The 21,770-nt window shown below is 36.6% G+C and overlaps 1 protein-coding gene across 1 annotated transcript; it reads right to left on the bottom strand.

Annotated features, from left to right (window-relative positions):
* Positions 1-311: 311 nt before the first annotated feature.
* NIPSNAP3A (nipsnap homolog 3A) lies at positions 312-10,068 on the bottom strand. The gene is made up of 6 exons (XM_090275942.1): positions 9,951-10,068; positions 7,066-7,276; positions 5,179-5,337; positions 3,574-3,723; positions 1,208-1,294; positions 312-1,114 (listed from the first exon to the last, which is right to left on the bottom strand). The coding sequence occupies exons 1-6, from the start codon at positions 10,005-10,007 to the stop codon at positions 1,038-1,040; spliced, it is 741 nt and encodes a 246-aa protein (XP_090132068.1). The 5' UTR covers positions 10,008-10,068; the 3' UTR covers positions 312-1,037.
* Between the last annotated feature and the right edge of the window lie 11,702 nt (positions 10,069-21,770).

Below are 21,770 nucleotides of genomic sequence, written 5' to 3'. Positions count from 1 at the left end.
GTAAAATAATACCTCTATTAATATAGATTATCAAGAGTGCTTGGAAGTACCAAGCCTAATTTTAGAAAGCAGAGAGGCACTCAAAGGAAATTAAAAGTGTTTCCAGGAAAACCCTTGCCGTCTGTGATGGTACTAAAGAAACTCTCCTTCTGGTGTAACTATCATGCTGGTTTCTCAACATAACTTAACATTCACAATTACGCTGGTAAATTATTACTGTGTCATTACGCTATAGCAACACAGTGAAAGCTCTAAGGAAGAAAATACCAATATAAAACACAAATTGAAAAACCCAGAATGACAATGTAGGCTTTTATTAGGGCAAGCATTTCCATAACCATAAAATTAAAAGACAAACAGATGTCTAAAGTGTCTTCGTTAGTGATCCAAAATGAACAAAAATTAATAAAAATTAACTATAAATGAACACATTTCAGCATATGAAACAAGTCTTCTGAAGATTTTTTTAACATTGAGACCTAATTGACTAATAATTAATGTGAAAACCGTAACTGATACAGATGACACAGGTGTTACTGTACTTTGCCAAGATAAAGAAATACATTTGATCTAATATTCTTAAAAGATAAATAAACTTTACTGGGCAAAAAAATTATTTTAAATCTCAGAAAAAACAGACGTGTTGAAAATACAGACATTGCTTGTACTTAATTTTAAACTACTGTCAGGTCCAAAAATGTGAAAACATCATTTAAATACAAGAAAATGTTATAAAGCAAAGGGTCATCAAAATAGAGAATAAAAAATATTCTGAAAGAAATGAAAACTCAAGATCATGAATAGTGCCAACTATTTCTGTTATATAATAGCCACTGAAATGCCATGGGGAAAAGGACAGAACTATTTTCTGAGGTGGTAATGACAAAGAACAGAGATGGCTTTAAAAATGCAGAGAGGTAGTGAATTAACTTACCACCTCCTTCAGATACAAGTGAGATTCGCCTGGGAGAACTGAAGCACTATGAACAGACACATCTTAGAAGAGTTAATGAAATGCTTTGTCCTTTGGTGGCAAACTATTTCAATGGTGAAAATGATGAAGGAATCAGAAGCATGTTCTGCTGAGACACTAGGTAATTGACACTTTCCCGAACTGGAAAACAAACAATATATAAGAAGGCAGATCAAGTTATTGACTCCATCAAGTTTGCTCTAAGAGTAACTCATGTCCAGTGACACAGCTTACCAGCTGCCACGACTCTGGGGTCCTCGTGAGACTGGTGTCTCCCGGCTGCGCGACTATCTGCATTCTCGTTCCACCAAAGAACGTGAACTGCGGAGAGAAACCAAAGACAGGCTCTAAAGACGACAGCATTACTAAACATAACTACAGAACAATTAATCAGATATGTTAAGTCTCACTCTTTAAATCAAAATAGTATCAAAAAAGTAAAACCAAGTATGTTGGTGATAAGATTTGAGATGGGTCAGAGATATGGGAGAAGTATTTATGAATTGATTAATAAACTGGTTTTACAGATGAAACAGAAAGCTGGACAGGGCAAGTAAAGTTATACAACTAAAGACATCAACAATCATGGCTAGACCCAGGTGTCATTACTTCCTACGGCATTTTACTTTTTTTAAAAGAAGATCATAAAAAAATTGTTTATTACTGAAAATCCACTACTAGGATTATACCCGAAGAATCTTGAAACACCAATTCAAAAGAACTTATGCACCCCTATGTTCATTGCAGCACTGTTTACAATAGCTAAGTGCTGGAAACAACCTAAGTGCCCATCTGTAGATGAGTGGATCAAAAACTGTGGTACATTTACACAATGGAATACTATGCAGCAGAGAGAAAGAAGGAACTCCTGCCATTTGCAACAACATGGATGGAACTAGAGAGAATTATGCTTAGTGAAATAAGCCAGGCAATGAAAGCAAAATACCATATGATATCACCTAATACAGGAAACTAAAGAACAACACAAACAAAGGAACTAAATATAACAAAGAGCAGAATAGCAGTCAATAGGGGGGAGGGGGGAGGCAGAGAAGGGTGATAAGTAAGGGAAGGGTTTAGTCGAAGAACCCGTATAAAAGACTCATGGACATGGACAACGGGGAGGGATATGATTGTGGGAGAGGGGGTGGGTTGGGTGGGGGAGAGAAATTGGGGGAAAAGGGGACAACTGTAATTGAAAAACCAAAAAAAAAAAAAAATTGTTTATTACTGAAAATTTGGATGATACAAAGAATAAAAAGTAGCATAATTTTAAATGGCTAGAGAAAACCTCTATTAATATTTAGTGTATTTTCTTTAAAAAAATATGAGCAAAATAAAATTAAGGTCTTACTGATAGATGATGTATATGATGGACATGTGTATCTATTTGTGCGTTATAAGTATATTATATATATACCCTGATTTCTTTGCCTTTACTTCTCTAGAGCAGCATAACAACAGTGAATTCCCTGAAAACCTGGGGTGCACAAATGAAGCAAAAGTTGTTCCCTAACAACCAATTATTAAACCTCAGAGTTGAGTGATGCCTAGAAGTTAATGAACATCCCCGTCAACTGCTACTCCCCTCAAGCTCCTCAACTGCTTCTACTAAAATCCTGATGTTTAGCTGTAGCTTCAACAAGAAATAAAAATAACTCTCCCTTCCTTTCAGGATCTTAACCCGCCTGGGACCTTACAATGACTGCTTTAAATTTTTCACAAATCATCTTTATAATAATCTGTTTTATAATTTTTTCTGAGAATTAAAAGAGTTCACAGTTTTATGATGTGAAATACCAGATGCCATTTATGATAACATAAAGATTTGAGCCAGGGTTTCTGGAGGTATACCTAGCACTGGGAGGAGTAAGCAAAGAATTTTTGTTATTGTAGTTCCGCGTTGGAAAAGTTTAACATGTGAATATTGATATTAATGTAGATCTGAGAACCAAGTTACGTGTACCATCTACCAGGATGAAAATCTGCACTGAATACTTAAGCTGATGACTCATACCATACCTCCAAGTAAGAAATGCTTTATTCATTCTGCCTCTGAACTCTCTACTCCAGTATCCAACCAATTCAGAGAGAGTTGTCCGAAGGTGTACATTTTTCCCTTCATCATTTCTTTATTCACTTTTTGGCTTAGAAATATAGTTCTTATCCCTACTGTTAAATAAATTTATCTAAATTTTATTTTGTAATTCTATTCCTTTTTTCTACCTCAAGTAATTGACAAGGATGTAGGCCTGCCTCAAGTCATATTATTTAAAAAAAATTTTTTTAAAGTATATTCAGAGGGAAAAAAGATAAAAAGAACATATTTTATTGAGGCTCCTTGTAGATTTTATCATTTTGATGTATCATGGAAAACAACATTCAGCTTTTGAAACAGGCTTCATAATGTGTTAACATTCTAAATAGTAAGAAGTAAAACAGGCTTTTTCAAGCCTTAAAGTAACAAAAAAACCCCCAAAAATTTGGCAATAAAAATTAAAATATATGCCATAATGAAAAAAGAGAGACAAACTGAGCCAAGGAACTTAGTAGCTCACCAATATATTTTGCAGTTTCATAGAAGAAATGGACAATCCTACCTCTGTTGAGTGCTCCATATTCTGTGTGGAAAACTCCAACTAGTTTTGAGTAGCCTAGCTTGACATGGGCATTAATTGCCCTTTTAAATGCGTCACCCCACAGAGCTGGCCCACCTGGTTTCATCTGAAAAGTAACCAGTTCATAGACTCCTAGAGTAGGGAGAAAAATAATTATTTTACAAAAGATATTCCAGAAAATTTCTAATCAGGTTAGTATGGTTCCAGTGGAAGGCTAACATACATATACAAATTTGGAGGATCATACATGTATACATGTTTATGTGGACATGTTTATGAATTCTTTGCATTATTTTTCTTTGCTTTTATGTTTAGGAAGTCCTCGTCCATGTTAAAGGTCTGTTGTTAAGCTTATCATGTGAAACGAAAAGGAAGCTATATTAAGCTATTATCTGAAATATTTTTAATCTATAAAATTTGACAATAAAACATAATGAGAATTTATAATAGGATTAGGATTTTTGAGCTGCCCGAGTCTATACTTTTAGGTAAGAAATGAGTAAGAAAAGAATCTTCTGAACTATATTTCCTTCTTCTTTCCAATTCTGAGAGAAAATACTTTTTTGTTTGTATAATTTCCCTCTATAGGATTCCATCTCTAACAGGAACAGCAAGCAAACAATGGACCCAGAGTGATATCTGAGATTTTGAGGGAAAAAACCCTAAAAAACTGAAGGAGATGGGTTTATTGTTCCTAAATATCCAGGTAAACACTTGAAGAGCATTTTACCTCTGGTAAGAAGGGTGGAACAGATAGAGAGAAAGAAACTAAGACGCAAATAGATTTGAGAAGTAGAAGAAAAAAAGTGTAAATTTACTACAGAATTATGAGCACCAAAGAGGAAGAGAATCAGACTTGACACTGTTCTAGAATCTGCGCAATTCATTGAATAGTGCTGAAAGCTGAGGCGGGGTCTAAGTGGAAGAGGGCCAAACTAAGAGTAAGATAACACTACAGAACTCGTGGGAGAAATAAAATAATATTTAAATTAGTTTATGCTTTTTAATCTGACCTTTATTTAAAACTAGGTTGAGGTAAGTAGTTCCTTAAAGTCAGCAAGAAAGGGAAATCAGCAGGAAGATAGATCTTTAGTAATTATTTTCAAACTGAGAAATAAGAAAGAAGAAAACAGAAAGTTAAAATATAGTAATAGAGCTTAACATTTTAAATTAATTCATTACCCTCCAGTCATTCTTACAAGCAAAGATATACTCAATGTTTTAAGATTAGCTATAATTATACTGAACTATGACAAAATTTCACACATTATCCTTTACCTACCCATGTATGTTTTCTCTGCCCTAACTCCCCAACTTCTCCACCTTTAGTCCCCAACCCATGCCAACTTTTTATATTCATACCTAAACTTAAAGAGCTTTTCCAAATTGGAAAAACATTTCTAATGCTTATTGTCTTAATGAGAAGCAAGGATCTCAAATTCATTTGATGTCTGTAAACAAAATATATTCCTCTCTAAGACCAAGGATTACTCTATTTTTTTTCCTATGAAACTTTAGTTTTTGTACTTTAAAATCTTTAGTAATTTCTTTATCAAAATACAAAGCGACTAGGAGGGAAGGACTTACCTTCTTTTGGAGGCTTTTCTAACTTGCACCATGGTACCAGATAAGTGATCTCACTCTCTTGTTTATCCATAAGAGCCAAATTTGGAATGAGAAATTGTTCTTGCCATTCCTTGTCTTTAGCCAAGGCTTTCCGAACTTCAGTTCGATGAGCATAATTATCTATGGGAAGAAAAGGAGTAAGAGAAATAAAAATTTTTTATTTAAAATCATCTAGACCTTTCCTGGATTTCATTTAATTCAGCAAACGTTCATCAAGGCCACACTGGAACAGTGCGTTACTGCATTGGAGATACCCCTGGCCCTTAAAAAATAGATGTGACATCTGTCCCCAAGTTTCTCATGGCCTAAAAGGGGTATAGAAATATAAACAGCTAATGAAATCCATAGAGTGTTCTTTGTAGCCTCTACCACTCAGTAAGTTGTTGTGTGACTTGGGTGGGTTATTAAATCTGTGTCTGTTTCTTACTCTGTGAAATAGGGATAATGGTATAGTATCTGCACCTCCAGGGTTGTTGTAAAGATGAAATGAATGAGTACTTCGGAGCTAGAACAGTGTTTGGCAGCTAGTTCTCAGTATATGCTAACTATTCTTATTACTTTAATTGAGACATTTATACTGCCAGTTTAGGAAGACTATTTTCCTTGGCTGGTTGTGAAGGTGACGGTGGTCAGGCTGAGGCAGACCTGGAATTCAATTTAACATAAATGAAACTAAAAATGCAAGTTTACAGCTTCATCTTCTTTGAACAAATAGCTTCCAAAGAAATAGTGCTGATTCACGTACTTACTGTCATCCATACTTTTACTTAGTACTATCTCTCTTCTGTTTGTTACCCAAACAGGTCTATGTATTTACTAACATATGAGCCTAGTACGTTTACATTAGGGCCCCATAAGACTCATGGTTCTGGTTTTCCCTTGTTCATGCTGTAGATGAGGAATAACATTCACCTCAGAGCTTAAGTTGGTTAAACCAGGACCTTATTCATAATTTTAATGGGACAGAGTTCTACTTGTTGCACATTTAATTGGGTTTGTTTTATTACAACAGGGAGAACTCCAAAACGTGGCCATATTAAGTAGAAAATGAGCACCTTCTCTATTAAATACTTTATATGACCAAGAACTAAATGAAATTACCAAAAGTGCTTTGGATATCATCAAGTCCTGGTGTGGACTTCACCCAGATTTGACACGGGAGTAACTTTCTGGGGATTCCTGTAACTTATTCTCCTTTTTCTACTAAACTAGGGGTAGGTCAGCTGCAATAGGGGGAGACTGATTCCTTTGCCTCTATTTCCTTAGAGCAGTGTAACAATGGTGAATTCCCCAAAATCCTGGGGTGCACAAATGAAACAAAAGTGGTTCCCTAAACATAACAAATTATTAAATCTCAGAGTTGAGTGATGCCTAGAAGTTAACTATCATCCCTGTCAGCTACTACTACCTTCAAGCTCCTACATGTCTCAACTGCTTCCACTAAAATCCTGATATCCAGCTATAGCTTCAGCAACAAGTAAAAACAACTCTCCCTTCCTTTCATGATCTTTACCCACTTGGGCTCTTACAATGACTGCTTTAAATTTTTCACAAGTCATCTTTACAATAATCTATTTTATAATTTTTTCTGAGAATTAGAATCTAGTTCACAAATTTATGATGTGAAATACTAGATGCCACTAATGATAACATAAGGATTTGAGCCACGGGTTTCAGAGGTATTCCTAGCACTGGGAGGAGTAATCAAACAATTTTTGTTGTTGTTGTTCTGCTTTTAAAAACTTTAACCTGTGAGTATTGATAGTACTGTAGATCCGAGAACTAAGTCACATGTACCATCTACCAGGATGAAAATCTGCACTGAATACTTAAGCTGATGACTCATACCATACTTCCAAATATGAAATGCTTTATTCATTCTGCCTCCAAACTCTACACTCCAGTATCCAACCAATTCAGAGTGAGCTGTCCGAAGGTGTACGTTTTTCTTAAAATTTTCCATAAACTCATTCATCTTTGAAGGCTTAAGATAATAGGTACGAAATTCATAGAATGTTCCATTGTCTTGTCTAGGTCCTGTAGCAAAAGATGAGCACACCTGAAGAGAGATAAGGCAAATTCAAGTATTTGGGGAAGGTAGGGTTTATAATATTATGTTACAACCAAACCTGAATTGGGAAACAAGGGACACTCATTGAACTCATAGTCCATGTTTGTCCCTCTGCTGTCATTTCTCTGGACCTTTGTATAGAGATGTCAATAAAGATAACTACTCTTAAGTATGCTGAAGACATAGCTAACTGTTTCTGAGCAGAGGTCCACCATTAGCTACACCATTAGCCACCTTTTCATGAGAATTTAGACCATAAGGAGGCAATGGGGTCTGAATCGGAGTTCTCTACCCAAGAACTACAATTCAGATCCTAATAAATTTACAAATGTTCTACCTTATTTAGCCAACAATCTATCTTTAGTTGATGCTATATGTGTTATAGCTATACATTTAAATGAACTTTATAAAATATGCAGGTGTTCTGCTAGGCATGATAAAAATGTGTTTACCAGTAAAAAGCTCTATGAATGCTATAAAGGAAAAATCAACAGGTTTAATTATAGATGACTCTGAAGAAGAGCATTTAATACATTTGATTTTACCAGGTTGATAGAAATATCCCTTAAGAACCATTAGTTCTTTTTGTATTAATTATGTCCTCACTATATACATTTTCGCTCTAATTTAGTCCCCCTAAGTCTGAGAGAACTTAACTTTAGGTAGGAAATGAATGTCCTGCCAGAAATTATCCTCTGTGTATTTATATGTGTATGTATACATACACAGGTGTATGCATACACATGCACGTGGCATTTGCATTTACAAACCCATCTTATTGGAGGTTTGGTTATCAACTGTCAATTTTCTGAAGCTGATTAATCACAATTACCTATTAAAAGTTTTGGTACAAAGTCATGGACAAATTATATTGACTACATAATATGTCAAATGAAATCAGCGGACTTTCTCTGACATAGTTTTGGTTAAACACACACACAAGTATCTATGTATTTTATTTCATTGTGTAAATGTTGTAATTCTAATTATCTATTTGAGTTCACTCCATTCATGTCTACTAAAGTTATGTTCCTATTGCCCAAGTGTCTAAGCTTCCTTGGAAAGCAGGTATTCCCACCAAGAACAATTGTAACTACTGTTTTTGGATGACAAGCTTTTTGTGTCATTTTAACTGAATTCTAACAAGACAATGTTATGCAAATAAACAACTGCCTAGTATTATAGTTTAAAAAGAATGATAAATAAAATATATCAGAAGATGGGATGGTGGGGTATCTGTAACAACGGCTTTTTAAGTTGACTCTCAAGGAATGTTTACTTGGAAACAAAGATGTGGTCAAAGGTATGAAACCGAGGGTCCTTATGACTTTGATTAAATATAGTTTTAAATCCTACCTCTAAAAATAATCTTTCTCTGTCTATCCCACTCAGAGACCTAGCTTTTCTACCAGATAATTAGCACCTCTCAGGCAGCAGAAGACAGTAGTCCAGACCTGACTAAGGGTCACAGGGTCTGGACCTCTGGCAGGCTGAAGATAACATCTTGACTTAGGTTCTGTTTTCTTTCCTGATCTCTAAGGTGGTACCACCCACTGGCTACATGTCCATGAGACTCAGCAGAGGGACGCTGGAAAAAACCTCAGAGCTTTCTGCAAGACCTGAAGAAATGATTCATTAGCTCCCAGCACCGCCCTGAACCCATAAACCATAGCGTCTTGTGATTTTGCTCTACATGTCATGAGGGAGTTGGAGCTTTTGAGCATTATTAGCTTCCCATTCTCCTGAGTGGGTCATTCATAATAAAACAGACAATATTTCTCCACTGCAATTCTTGGCTCTGCTAGCACCGGGTGGAAAATCTGTTCTGGGACAGGTACATATTTTTACCTTTCGCAGTAGAAACAGTAACAGGGGAACCCAGTGAAAGGTTAAAACAGCAGTGAGATAAATGTGTGTGCTTGGGGGGAGGTGATTTTTGCTGCATGCCAGAAAGTATAACTATGCTGGGGAAGGATTCCTGGGTGACTCAGGATCCCTTATTTTCCAAGTTCCAGCTCCTTTTCTGCAGCAACAATTTCAACTCACTTGTAAGAGAGCATCAGGTAGACATTTAATAAATTTAAGAATAAAGTTTTAAAGAATAATTCTTGGCCCCGCCCCAGCGCATAGAGAATCAGAAGGATAAAGACTGTACTACTAATCTTGGGTGAATGGGCCATTAATGGCTCGTCCTTAGCCCTCACCAGAGTCAGTCCTTAGGTTAAACCCCTTCCGATCCTGGCCATAGTGGAAGAAGAAAAGTCTAGATATCAAAAGTATCTCTGGTGAGATGTACAGACTAGACCAATTCTCAACAGTTAAGGCTGAATCACAAACTATTTAGTACATTACTCATCTAAGGTTAAATGAGTTTATCATTGTACAGCGTGGGGGAAAAGTAGGTTTACAGTTGTTCGCGTGTTTCGCATGCTCACACCTGTAAATCTACTTTTGCCCCACCTGTATTTGCTACGAGGTTCCTGACCCACACTAGCTTGGGCAAACAGCGCAGCCGGTAGGGCGCCCTGTCTGAGCGTGGGAGTTGGATGGACGCATGCGCAGTGGTCTCAGGTCTGAGCGCGCCAGCCCGGGGGGCGCATGTGCAGGCCCAACCCTTCCTGAAGACACCCCTCCCTCTGGGCGCGGAGCCCCCGGCTGGTACCTGAGGCGTCAACGTCCGCGCCAGAGCCCTAGTGAGGCCACTCCGGAGAACAAGCATGGTGCACGGTTTGGCGCGCAGAGGGCAGCCAGCCGGTAGTGTTCACTAGATTCCTCTTCCTACGGCTTCGCGACTTAGAGAAGCGACCAGCAGGACAGTTGGCCGGACGCAGGCTCGGGGCGGGGCTCGGCAGGCTTATCTCCGCCTCTCGTCGCCTGGAGGCGCGGCCGGCCGGACCGCTCAGTCCGCTAGGCGTCGCAGCCGGTCCAACCCCAGGCATGTTACCACACACGGTTGGGGCGCCCCACTGTTTCCTCAAACACTCGAACCCCAAACGTGAGCGGTGACTTTGGAATTAGCGGAATGCTGATGTCGTTCCTGTGCCGTCTTTCTGGCCCCGTCACGTCGTGTCCTATGCGCAGTTGCGTACAGTTCGTAAATGTTCGTTGTGGTGTATGTCCCTTGACAAGGAAGTATGGGTGCGTGCGTGTGTAATTCTTTGCCATTAAAATCGTGGAGGTTAGTGCCTGGTTAAGTTTTATTCGGTGCGACGGACATAAAGTCGACCGGGGTGCCTTCATTTTTTCAAGAAGTGCACCTTTCTGTCGCCCCCTCCACCATGACCTTGGAAGGCTCCTAATAATGATTTGCATTGTTATTTCGCAGGAGCCCAGAGGAATGGGAGGCGCCGAACTAGATAGGAAAAAGTCGAATTTAAACATGCGTAGTTTGAAATAGAGTGACTTTTTAAGCCTTGAAAACAAAATGGGAGACCTATGATGTCCCCAGACTAACTGCTTTAAAGATTTCAGCTGTTTCTTCTAAGACTTGTTTCCTTTTCCACCACCCCCCCTAAATTATAGGCATTTTCTGGTATTTCTTGATATTTTCAGTTATAGCTATATCTATGGCTTGGAAAATGAGAATTTAGGTCTCTTAACCTACCACTCCCTCCATATACACTTCTCTTGCCACTTCTGCTAATGCCTACATTGAGAATAGTTCATCGTTAAATTAATTTCCATTATATTAATATTCACATTTTTCTTACTAATTAAATTACTACCCACGATACACAAACACAAAATCACACAACAGTTACCACACACATTGAAGTAATACTGCTTACACTGTTAAGACTGGTGAGTTATTAAATTGGTATCACCCGTGGCTGTAGGGCTTGTGCTTGTGCTGACTTTTGAGTCATCTCTTCAGAGGAAGGGAGGCTTTCTGAAATTATGGGTTGGCCAAAGAGGTAGTTTGTTTTTTTCTGTAAGATGGCTGTAGTAGCACTAAGTTGTCTTTAACTTTATTTGAAACAATTTTGTTAGATTGTATTGTGACAGCTGGCATATCAGCAAACATTAAAAAAAACATCAAAATCGGTGAATTTTTGTGTAGCCATTTTAATATTGAAGAGGGAAGAAAATAAGCAACATCTTTGGCATATTATGCTTTTTATTATTTCAGGAAAGGTAAAAATGCAACTGACATGCAAAAAAGGATTTGTGCAGTGTATGGAGAAGGTGCTGTGACTGATTGAATGTGTCAGAAGTGGTTTGTGAAGTTTACTGCTGTAGATTTCTTCCTGGATGGTGCTCCACTGGTTGGGTACACCAGGTGAAGTTGATAGAGATCAAATCAGACAGTAATTGAGAACTATCAGTGTTATACCATGCAGGAAATAGCTGACATACTCAAAATAGAAAAATCAATAAAGTTGTTGATGAAAATGAAAAATGTGTCTTTTATTTTACGGAAAAAACTAAATGGACTTTTGGCCAACTCAATAGTAAGTCTCAGAGGGGGTAATTCCATTTTCTCAGTTGATGGGCATCCATTTCTACCAAGCAATACAAAATAGAGCATCATCTGTGCTCAAATGGGATCTTTATGTTTAAATTTTATTTTCTTAGACAAAAATGAAATTAATTCATCCTCTCATTCAATCCGTATTTATTAAATTCCTTCTATGCTTGTGGCACTTTTCCAGAAACTGGTACAGAGCTGAACAAAAGACAAAGTCCCTGTCCTCTTGGAACTTACAGGTTGGGGGAAACTGATAAACAAATGAAGAGAAAGTATATCAGACAATAATAAATACTATGAGAAAAAACAAAGTAGAATATGGAAAATCAAACGTGTTGGAGGGAGTGAACAGAGACTGCTAGCCATTTCCCAATATAAATTGTTCTCCTCCTTTAAAAAAACTAGTAACAGAACCTATGCAGTTTGATGCAGCCCTGAGACTAAGTCTTGGCTAGTGGGTTGTGTTAGTGTATTTATGACCTAGTGTAAGTGATCTTAAAGCAGTGTTGATTGTCCCTTTCTTATTTCTGCTTGCTGGAATGTGGGTTTAATGTCTTGAATTCTTGAATTATGAAGTAGAAGCCACATGCTGAAGGTAGTAGAACGAGAGAGAAATAGCCTAGGTTCTGACTCCATGGAACATCATGATAGGAACCCCGGACTTCGCATCTCTGGACTTCTTTTGCATGAGAAATCATCTAGTTGAAGGCTATAATCTTAATGAACAGGAAGGTGACTATTTCTTTTTCTCCTCTTTTTTTTTTTTTTTTGCTTTGTTTTCTTTATACTTATTATTTATTAATCAGAGATTTCTTTCTTTCTCTCTATTTCTTTCTTTCTCTCATTCTTTCCTTTTGCCAAAAGAATACATTTCCTTGCCATATGAGTAAATTCACTTATCAGCTATCAGGTTCATTTAGAGTTATCCTTGGGGATTTCTTTGTTCTCTTGCTCCAGTGTGGATTAGTCCTCTAAGATGTCATGGTAGTAATTTAGGGATCTTATTTCACGGATCTGGGGAGTCTCATTTGCCTTGTGTTGGACCTTCTATTTCATGGATTTTGTCTCCCTCTCTCTCTCTCTCTCTTTTTTACTCCTAATTTTTAGAGAGGGTACATGAAAATTAGACTTTTGAGACTTGCATCTCTAGAAATATTTTATTCTGCCAATTCTCTTGACTCATATTTTGGGTGGATATAGAATTCTGCATTGGAAGTAATTCTTACTCATATTTTTAAAGGTACTTCTCCATTTTATTATTAGCTTCTTGTGAGACATTTATGTCATTTTGAATCCTATTCTTTGTGACTTATATTTTTCTCTCTCCCTTTGGAGCCCTTTTTTTCTTTGTCCTTGTGTTCTGAAATTTCACAATAATGTTAGTTGAAGTATTTTTTCATCCATTGTTCCTCATTCAGTGTACCCCCTTAATTTAAACTTTTTAATTCTGAAAATTTTTTCTTAGATTTTTTTCTTGTCAATCTCTGGAACTTCTGTTATTCAAGCAGTGTGCCTCCACTACATCTTCTAATTTTCTTTACTATTTTATACCTCTACTTTTTTTTTTGTTAGTTTTTTTGGGGGTAAAGTACAATTTTATATTTAAACTTCTACTTTCACAAGATTTATTTCCAAGAGCTCCTTTTTTAATCCCTTCCCCAGAGTATTTCTTTATTTCTCACTCTCTTCTTAGAAATAATATCCTTTTTGTTTCATGGGTTCAATATTTCTATCTGAGGGCGTAATTATAGTTTTTTTTTTTTTTAATTAATGTGTTAGGTCTGTCTGCATTATTTGTTTCTTTTATGTTTTATTATGTTTTCTATCATTGGATCTGTTTTCTGTCTAGATACTAATGTTCTTCCTAAAAGGTTTTTTGTTGTGATCCTTGGCTATCAGCTCATCTTTTGAAATGAGACAAAAAAAAAAAAAAAAGAAAAAGAAGAAAAAAAGAAAACTCTTTTAGTATGGGTGGAGCCTGCCAAATAGTGGTCTTCACTGTGGAATTGGCTGACTGCGCTATTTCATTGAGGGGAAATGTCCTTGTCTATTACCATCTGTAAATCATTTCTCGCACTCTAGTCAGTTACCCCTGTCAGGAAACTTGCAGGGTCCCATCTGTGAGTTATAAGCCTTATTGCCCATTTCCTGTAAGCGAGGAGTAAATGTAACAGAACCCATGGGCTGCTCTGATTGACACAGAACCCAGGGGCTGTTTAGTTAGGGGCCCAATTGCCGGCGGCCAGAATTATAACTTTGAATACCAGAGTTTGGTGAAAAGAAAAAATTATTTATTTACACATAGTCCTGCCTCCCCCTCCCGGACCTGGCCAGTCTTAGGAAAGTCAGAAACACCGTTTCCCTACTTCCTAGACACAGTTCAGCTTTACCAGTAGCTGCCAATCATTCAGTTCTGATTGGGGAGGTCCTTTCTGTGCTGTGGTGCCCTCCAGCTCTCAAAGCAGAACCTCCTGGATTCTCAGCCTCCTTGTAAACTGTCTCAGCCTCCTTGTAAACTGCCTTCTTCCTGTAAACCTCGTGGATCTCCACCCCTTCTCAAAACCGCCTGGCGAGAGCTTCTTTTTTAAGCAGCCTGGAGACTCCTTCTCCAAGTCACATGGAGGGAGCCCATGAGGGCCAGAGAGTGAGGGCGTGAGGGCCAGAGAGAGAGAGAGAGAGAGAGCCTGAGAGAGAGAGCCTCCTAGAGCCAGAGCCAGCCCAAAATGTCCATAGCTGCTTCTCTCTTCCTCACTGCCTCCTCTCCCTCACTGCGTCCTCTCAGGCAGTGGGTGTTGCAAACTGTCCTGACCATTTACAGAACCCTCCGTAGGCTCTGTCTGCTTCTTCCGTACCAGCCCACAGTCCAGGACCCCTTCCAGACCTGAGCCTTGGAAGTAAAGGGATCTTTGCAACAATGTTTCCAGCCACTAACTCCAGGCATGCAAAGGCATCCTGAAAGCTGCTTCCTTTTCCCTATCTCCCAGCCACAAACTCTGGGGTTTGTTTTTGATCTCCTCTGTTTCTGTAACATAAAGGGGGCTGGATATCTCAGCATTTTGGAGATGGCCATTCACTTAATGTATATGTTCCTGACTGGGTCAAACCTTTTCAGCTGTATCTGGTATTCATGAATGTGGTTCAACTTTCTAAGAATATATTAAATAGGATAGGTTCAACTATTGTAACAGATAGACACCAAAATGTATAATGTCTCAAACACAATAGGATTTTATTTCTTATTCCTTAAGAATCTAAAATGTGTTTTTTTCTCATTGGCAGTCAGCTCTTTTATACATTGTGGATGGATTAAGGACCCCCAGGTTTCTTCTATCCTGTGACTTTGCCATCATGGATCCCCATCATCAACGGCATCTAGCCACCAAGAAGGTAGAGAGATTTTGCAAGATGAAAATATTTAACAGATAATGAAGATTAGAATTCATGGCAGCAACTTAGAGTGGGGAAGTGTTGGTAAATGCTGCTAGGTGTCTAAGACAATCTCATATTCACTTTCTCACAGGTTTTAGTCATCTTCAAACTCTGTGAGTTAAGTTTTATCTCTAAGTGAGAAAGGTGAAGTTTTGAGACATAATTTTCTCAGGTTCACTGTTGCTAAGTGGCACATCCAGGGTTTAAAGCCAGACTGTAAAACCTATTTCATGTATCATTTGTTTTTAAAAGGTGTGTAATCTTTTAGGTAATTTTAGATTTGTGGTGGAAAATTGCCTTTAAACAGCATTTAAAAAGAAATGCTTTTCTGTGACCAAAAAAGAAAAAAAAATCCTTAAACTGCCTTGAAGATACGTAGAGTAAGCATTTTGAAAAGTATTGTGTACATCCTAAATTTCTGACAACTGATCAAAAGGGCAGGTAGTCCAAAGCTAGATAAATCTGGATTATTAAAATAGGATAATGTGGTGATATAGAGCAACAGGATAGTTATTTTATATATTATGGGTGGACTGAGGTTGGCATGCATCATAGGTACAAAAGTATACATAATGCATCTGTACATTTTTAAGAATGCCTGCACCTCAGCCACCAAGCTTAAGAAAAATATTGTCAGTAACTTAGAAACCCAATACATGTTCCTTTATGGTCACATTCTCCTCCCTCCGATATCCTCTCCAGCCTCCCTCAAGTAACCATGATCCCAAATACAGTAGTCCCTCTCTATATCGCGGTTCACTTATCGCAGCCTCACTGTATTGCAGGACTTAAAAAAATATTATATTTAATTATTTATCGCGGATTTTTCGCTATATCATGGGATTTTGTGGTACTGTATATGTATGTTGTTAAAGTTACGTAGGTTTAAGAGTGTAGAATAAATGTAAGGTTCCTACTTCACAGGGGGTCTAGAATGTAACACCCGCGATAAGTGAGGGAATGCTGTATTATGTCAATCATTTTATTCATTAAAAAATTCAGATACTTATAAATATCTGTAAACAATATATTGCTTCGGTTTGCCTATTTTAGAACTTTCTATAAGTGGAATCAGATGATCATTCTGTCACTTGATTCTTAGCTTTGACATAGATTTTTGAAAATCACATTTTGATGCAGTTTCACTAATGAATATATTTCTCTGCTGTATGCAATTCCATTGTATGGATATATCTTTATTTGGCCAGTCTCAGTAATGAATATATTTCTCTGCTGTATGCATTTCCATTGTATGGATATATCTTTATTTGTCCATTTGACTGTTGTAGAAAAAATATATTTTGAATTTTTAATAGATATTTCTTGTTAAGCACTGCTCTAGGACAAGGATTCTTAATCTTTTTGTGTACCATAAAACCCTCTTAAAATTTTGCGAGCCCATGGAACCCTAATAGTTTTATAAGCTTAGCAAATACATGGGCTTACAAAGAAAACAGAGTGTATTGATCTAGAATCATCAAAATATACAACTAAATTCTTTTTGACAAAGAAATGTACATGCTTCTTTATTAGGTACTAAATAACAAGATCTATCATTAGACTTAACAGCTATCATAATTTTGAAGTAGTGAGCATAAAATAAATTTTTAGATATTTGCAACAACTCTAAATGGAATTTGACAACATCTCATTTCTTGGCCACAAAGTCACAGGTCCTGTTAATAATATTGTGATTTGTTGTTTATATTTTATATTCAAAGGAAATGCTTATTTTCAGTTAGATGTTGATAACAATAAAGATGTAATTTCTTCCCATCCAAGTTTCCAGACCCTCTGAAGTCTATCCATAGACCCATTGGGGGTTACTAAACACTGCTCTAGAGTATATGCTTGGGAGTGGAATTGCTGGGTCATAAAATTGTATTGAGTACATATTCATCTTTACTAAATTGTGCCAAATTATAATTTGATACGCTTAAAAACAGTGGACAAGGTTTTTATGACTGATCTTTTATTATTGCCTATTTGGTTTGATGAGTATGCATTTTTACACCTCACATAATAAATAGGTATCAGTTAAAGGGTGGAGGAAATTATATCACGTGCAAAGGCAACAACTCACTTAATGGTGTTCTTGCTTATTTTTTTCCATAAGTCAGGCTCATGCAGACCTGCAGAGGGAAGCAGAAGAGGTGGGTCCAATGCTGGCCTGAGTAGGAGGGCAGTTGTTCCACGTGTAAACTCCAGATGCTTTGTACTTCGGTGATGCATTCCTGGGTAAGTGCTTTCTTAGTGCTGTATTCTGAGGCCACTAGGTGGTGGTATTGATTAGTTTTTCCTTAATTAGTTCTCAAATTGTGAATAGGTCTATTTTTATTTTTGAGTTCCTATAACTGAAGTTATAGTTATTTAGAGTGGAGTTAGCTTACAGCTCCTTTTTTTTTTTTTTTTTGCATGTGTAATACAGGATTATGTGTTGGAAACATTTTCAGTAAAGGCAAATTACTATCATAATGTTTATAGGTTTCTTTTTGTTATTAAGAATATTGGTAATAAAAATAATTCAATTTTCATTCAATATTCTTTATAAACTTTTCTGCTCACATAAATGAATATTTGTGGAGGCTCTTGTTGTGTATTGAGTATTGAATTAAATGCTGCAGGGAAGGAAAACAGACTGGATGCTGTTTCTTGAACTTACCAACATGTCTTGATGTTCCTGTATCAGCCTCTTTGCTGCAAGTCTTACTAGAATAAGTAGCAGGAAAGGTTTGTGAACAGCTTAATATTAAGTAGAGCAGAATTTATTTAACATTTCTATCAACAAATCAAATTGTTTTTATTACTAAACTCACAAATATAGGAGTTTAATATATCCTTTTTTAGATATCATATATTAACTCATTTTCTTTATGTTGTACATTTGAAAGTGAATTTAATGCCAATGATACTTTAAAACTTCTCATTAATAAATGGAATTATTTTCCCAAATAGGCTATGCAAGTCTATTGTTTTGAGTAATTCTTGTTCCTTGAAACTGGAGTTATGGAGAAATGTTATGGGAGAAGTATTTCTGGGTCTGTGTAATTTGTTTTCTATTTTTATTACTAAGAATGCTGGTTTCTTTCCTAGGGATAAGTTGAGACACCTTTTAGCTTTAAACATTGGTCCACTTAATTCCAACATTTTTTTTAATGAGTTCCTCTGTGAACACCAATTATCCAATGCTCTCTTTTCTCTACAAGTTGTCCCAGATACCTACCAGCTGAGTAATGAATTCACTTTCTCATTCGTTTAGGTCTCCTTGACCATCAGTGTTTGCGTTTGCAGCATCTTTATGCTTTGTTGTTTTATTTATTCTCAATATTGTATTGAGGGCCTGGGTGTTAGTGCAAGGGGCTTGTAGGCTGTGTCCAAATACAGTGGGCCTAGGGTCTCTTTTGCCCTTTGTTGGGTCCTTCAGGATATCACCTAGGATTTTCCCAAACACACTTTGTGATCTAAGTTCAAATGTCTCTGTCTCTTATGAAAGTTGACAGACACGTATTTTATGGGAAATCAATACTACACAGATTAAAATTCCCTCTGAAAAATAGTCTAAGTTTATATCTCAAGATAGCTTAATAGTTCTCTAAGAAGTAGGCTTCATTTTCAAGATGATTTTCTTCTTATATAGAGACACTGGATATTAAAAAATATAGTTCCCGATTTTCCTGCTCCCTTGGAGTCATCTGAAGCACCCACTCAACACAACACAAAAACTGAAAATAGTTAGTGAAAAGCCATAACTTTACAAGCTGCCTCAGTATAAATCCTAGTTCATAGTATTTTTCATTGAATATTAATTGGTCTTGAGCCTGTAAGTTTTTTGGAATAAGACATGTTGGTAGATTCATGCTACTAGGGTCTTTTTTATGGTTACTTCTTTAATGAGAGTTAGACCCTCATTTGGTATGTTGAGCTTTTCTTCATTCCTGTTTAGCTGCCCTCTCATTTTTAAGAAGTTTTAATAAATATTCACTTAAAATTCTCAAGTTGTATATCCTATTCCTATTGCTCTTTCTCTCAGAATGTGAATGATACCTATTTCACAGACAAGAGGCAGCAGTTTCTAATATTCCTGATATCATGTAGAAGTCATGGATATTGTCTTTTACTTAATCCTTCTTATTCTCTTTCATTCACTCTGTGAAACTGATATTTCCATTTTACAGGTTAAAATAGAAACAACAAATAAGAAACCCAAAGAAGCTAAGTGACTATTAAAAAGGGTGACAAAATGAAGTTAGAGCTTGCTCATTAGTTTTAATTGTTCTTCTGTAATCCAGTCTTTGAGTATACTGTAACTTAGTTATTCTTTCCCATATTGATATTTAATGTTCCCATATGTTTATTTTATAAATAATGCTCCCATGAATAACTGTACGTATTTCCTTGGGCATATACCTGTAAATGGAATTAGTCAATTTACTTCACACTTCACTGGCAATGAATGGGATTTCCTCTTTCTCCATATTCTTGACAATTCTTACAAGAGTTTAATATTTTTATATCTTTTGGAAGAGAAATCTCACTGATTTAATTTACATTTCTTGGATTGCATGCATATTAAACACTTAAAAATAATTTTATAGGCTATTCTGTTTTCCTTTTCTTTGAGGTCCCTGTTTATATCTGTTGTTCAATTTTTTGTTTTTGTTGTTCATATATTTCTTATGAATTTGATTGCTTTAAAAATATTTTGATACAATTCCTTTTTTAGGCTGTATTTGTTACTGATATAGCTTTCCATTTGTGCTATTATTTAAATCTTCTTAATGATGCATTTTTTGCCATATAGTAGTTTCTAAATTTGAGTTATCAGAATGAAGGCATTCTCCTATATTTTCCTCTAGATGTTTTAGAGTTATGATTTTGGTATTTAAGTATTTGATCTATCTCAAATTTATTTTGGTTACAGAGTGAGGTGGAGGTTTAATTTGACCCCCCACCCCCATTTTAGTAGTCTGTCATCTAAGTTCAGTTTATTAACTACTTCAATCATTCCCTAGTCATTTGCAATGTTATCGTATATCAACTGCCATTTATTTAGGGAATAAACACTCATATCTACCCCGGCTATTTCTGACTTCTCTATTCTATTTACCTACACAAATACCATGCTATCTGAATTATTGTAGCTTTCTCATGTAGCATATTCTCACATTTTCTTGGCTATTTTTAGTCTTTACTATTCAATATGAATTTTGGGATAAATTTCCAAAGTTAAAAAAATTTCAATATTATTTTGAACATTTTCTAACATGAACAAAATATAGCTCTTCAGTTTGTGAGAGGTTTTCTTTTATTCACTTTAATGAAGATTTATACTTTTCTTCAAAAATTCATTATGCAGCTTTTATATTTTTTCATGGAAATTTTTAACTTCTGTTGATGGGTGGTGAGATATACTTTTAAAGTACATTTCCTGGTTAAAATACTATTGAATTTTGTGTATCGATTTTGTATTTAGCAGCCTTGCTAGAACCTCCTATTAATTTAAATTTCAAGATTTTCTTTTATAGATACTTTTTTCATTTTCTATGTAGACAACCTTATTTGTAGGCAATACTGACAATTTTGTTTCTCCTTTTCTAATCTTTACACCCCTCCTTCCCTCCCTCCTCCTCTCACTCCCTTGTTTCCTTCTTTCCCTCTTTCCTATTTTTCTCTTTTCTTTCTCTCTTCCTCTTTCCTTTCCTTTTTCTGTCTTCTCCCCTTACCTCTTATATTTCCACTTTCCACTCCCTCTTTTCCTTCTCCTCCTTTCTCTTCTGTATCCCCTCTCTTTTTCATTTGTTCCTCATCACCTAGTTGTGCACATATGCTCTTTCAAAATGCTTTGAAATTTAAACCTTTTGATCAAAAACATACAATTTACTGTCAAAAGATCTTTTATCACTAATAACAATAGAGTTTATTATATTGAGTAATATTTCATTCTCCATTTTTAAGTAATCTTATGCATTTCAACATACATCGTCGTCGTCGTCGGCAGCCGTCCGTCTCGAGAGATGATGGTGTAGCTTCTTAAGAGTCTATCTGCACCGCCGAGAATGGCTGTGTAGTCCGACTCAGGAGTGACACGGTATCTGTCTCCTCCCGTGTTGAATCGACATCTTGCGATGACGCTGGAGTGTCCTCTCCAGTGGAGCTGAAGCTACAGAGCCTGGGCAGGGTGATATGGAGGGTCTGCTGTTGCCCATGCAGCAGACCCCCCCTCTCTTCGCAGCTGAAGGATCCAAGGGAAAGACGGAGTCAATACAGCTTGGCTTCAGGTGCGCCGCAGGAGTTGCCGGTGTTGACTACAACGTCAAACCGCCTTAGGGACTCCGGCTCCGGATTTTCTGTCGGGGTTTACTCCCTTAGCCTTTCCCCTGAAGAGGTATGCTGCAAGGCAGCGGAGGTTTTTTGGAGTCAGAGTTTTCCTTCTCTGATTTCAACATACATATTAACATTTATATTCTGTAATCACCTGAATCATTATTATAATACAACCACTGTTAGTGTATTTTATCTTTAACCTATAATGCTTCACATTTGTAATTATTATTTGTCCTACATCTGACATGATTATATAAATAG

The sequence above is a fragment of the Furipterus horrens genome, unplaced genomic scaffold, assembly GCF_987537825.1.
Source record: "Furipterus horrens unplaced genomic scaffold, mFurHor1.1.pri manual_scaffold_4, whole genome shotgun sequence".
Lineage (NCBI taxonomy): Eukaryota > Metazoa > Chordata > Mammalia > Chiroptera > Furipteridae > Furipterus > Furipterus horrens.
Note: the sequence above shows the minus strand (reverse complement) of the source record. Positions and strands in the feature narration are given on the sequence as shown.

Excerpts from the sequence above, each read along its gene's own strand:
- NIPSNAP3A (XM_090275942.1), bottom strand. The coding sequence starts at position 10,007 with ATGCTTGTTCTCCGGAGTGGCCTCACTAGGGCTCTGGCGCGGACGTTG. Across the intron at positions 5,338-7,065 it reads ATTTCATATTTGGAAGTATG|ATAATTATGCTCATCGAACT; the intron begins GTATGAGTCATC and ends TTCTTCCCATAG. Across the intron at positions 3,724-5,178 it reads AGAAAAGCCTCCAAAAGAAG|GAGTCTATGAACTGGTTACT; the intron begins GTAAGTCCTTCC and ends TCCCTACTCTAG.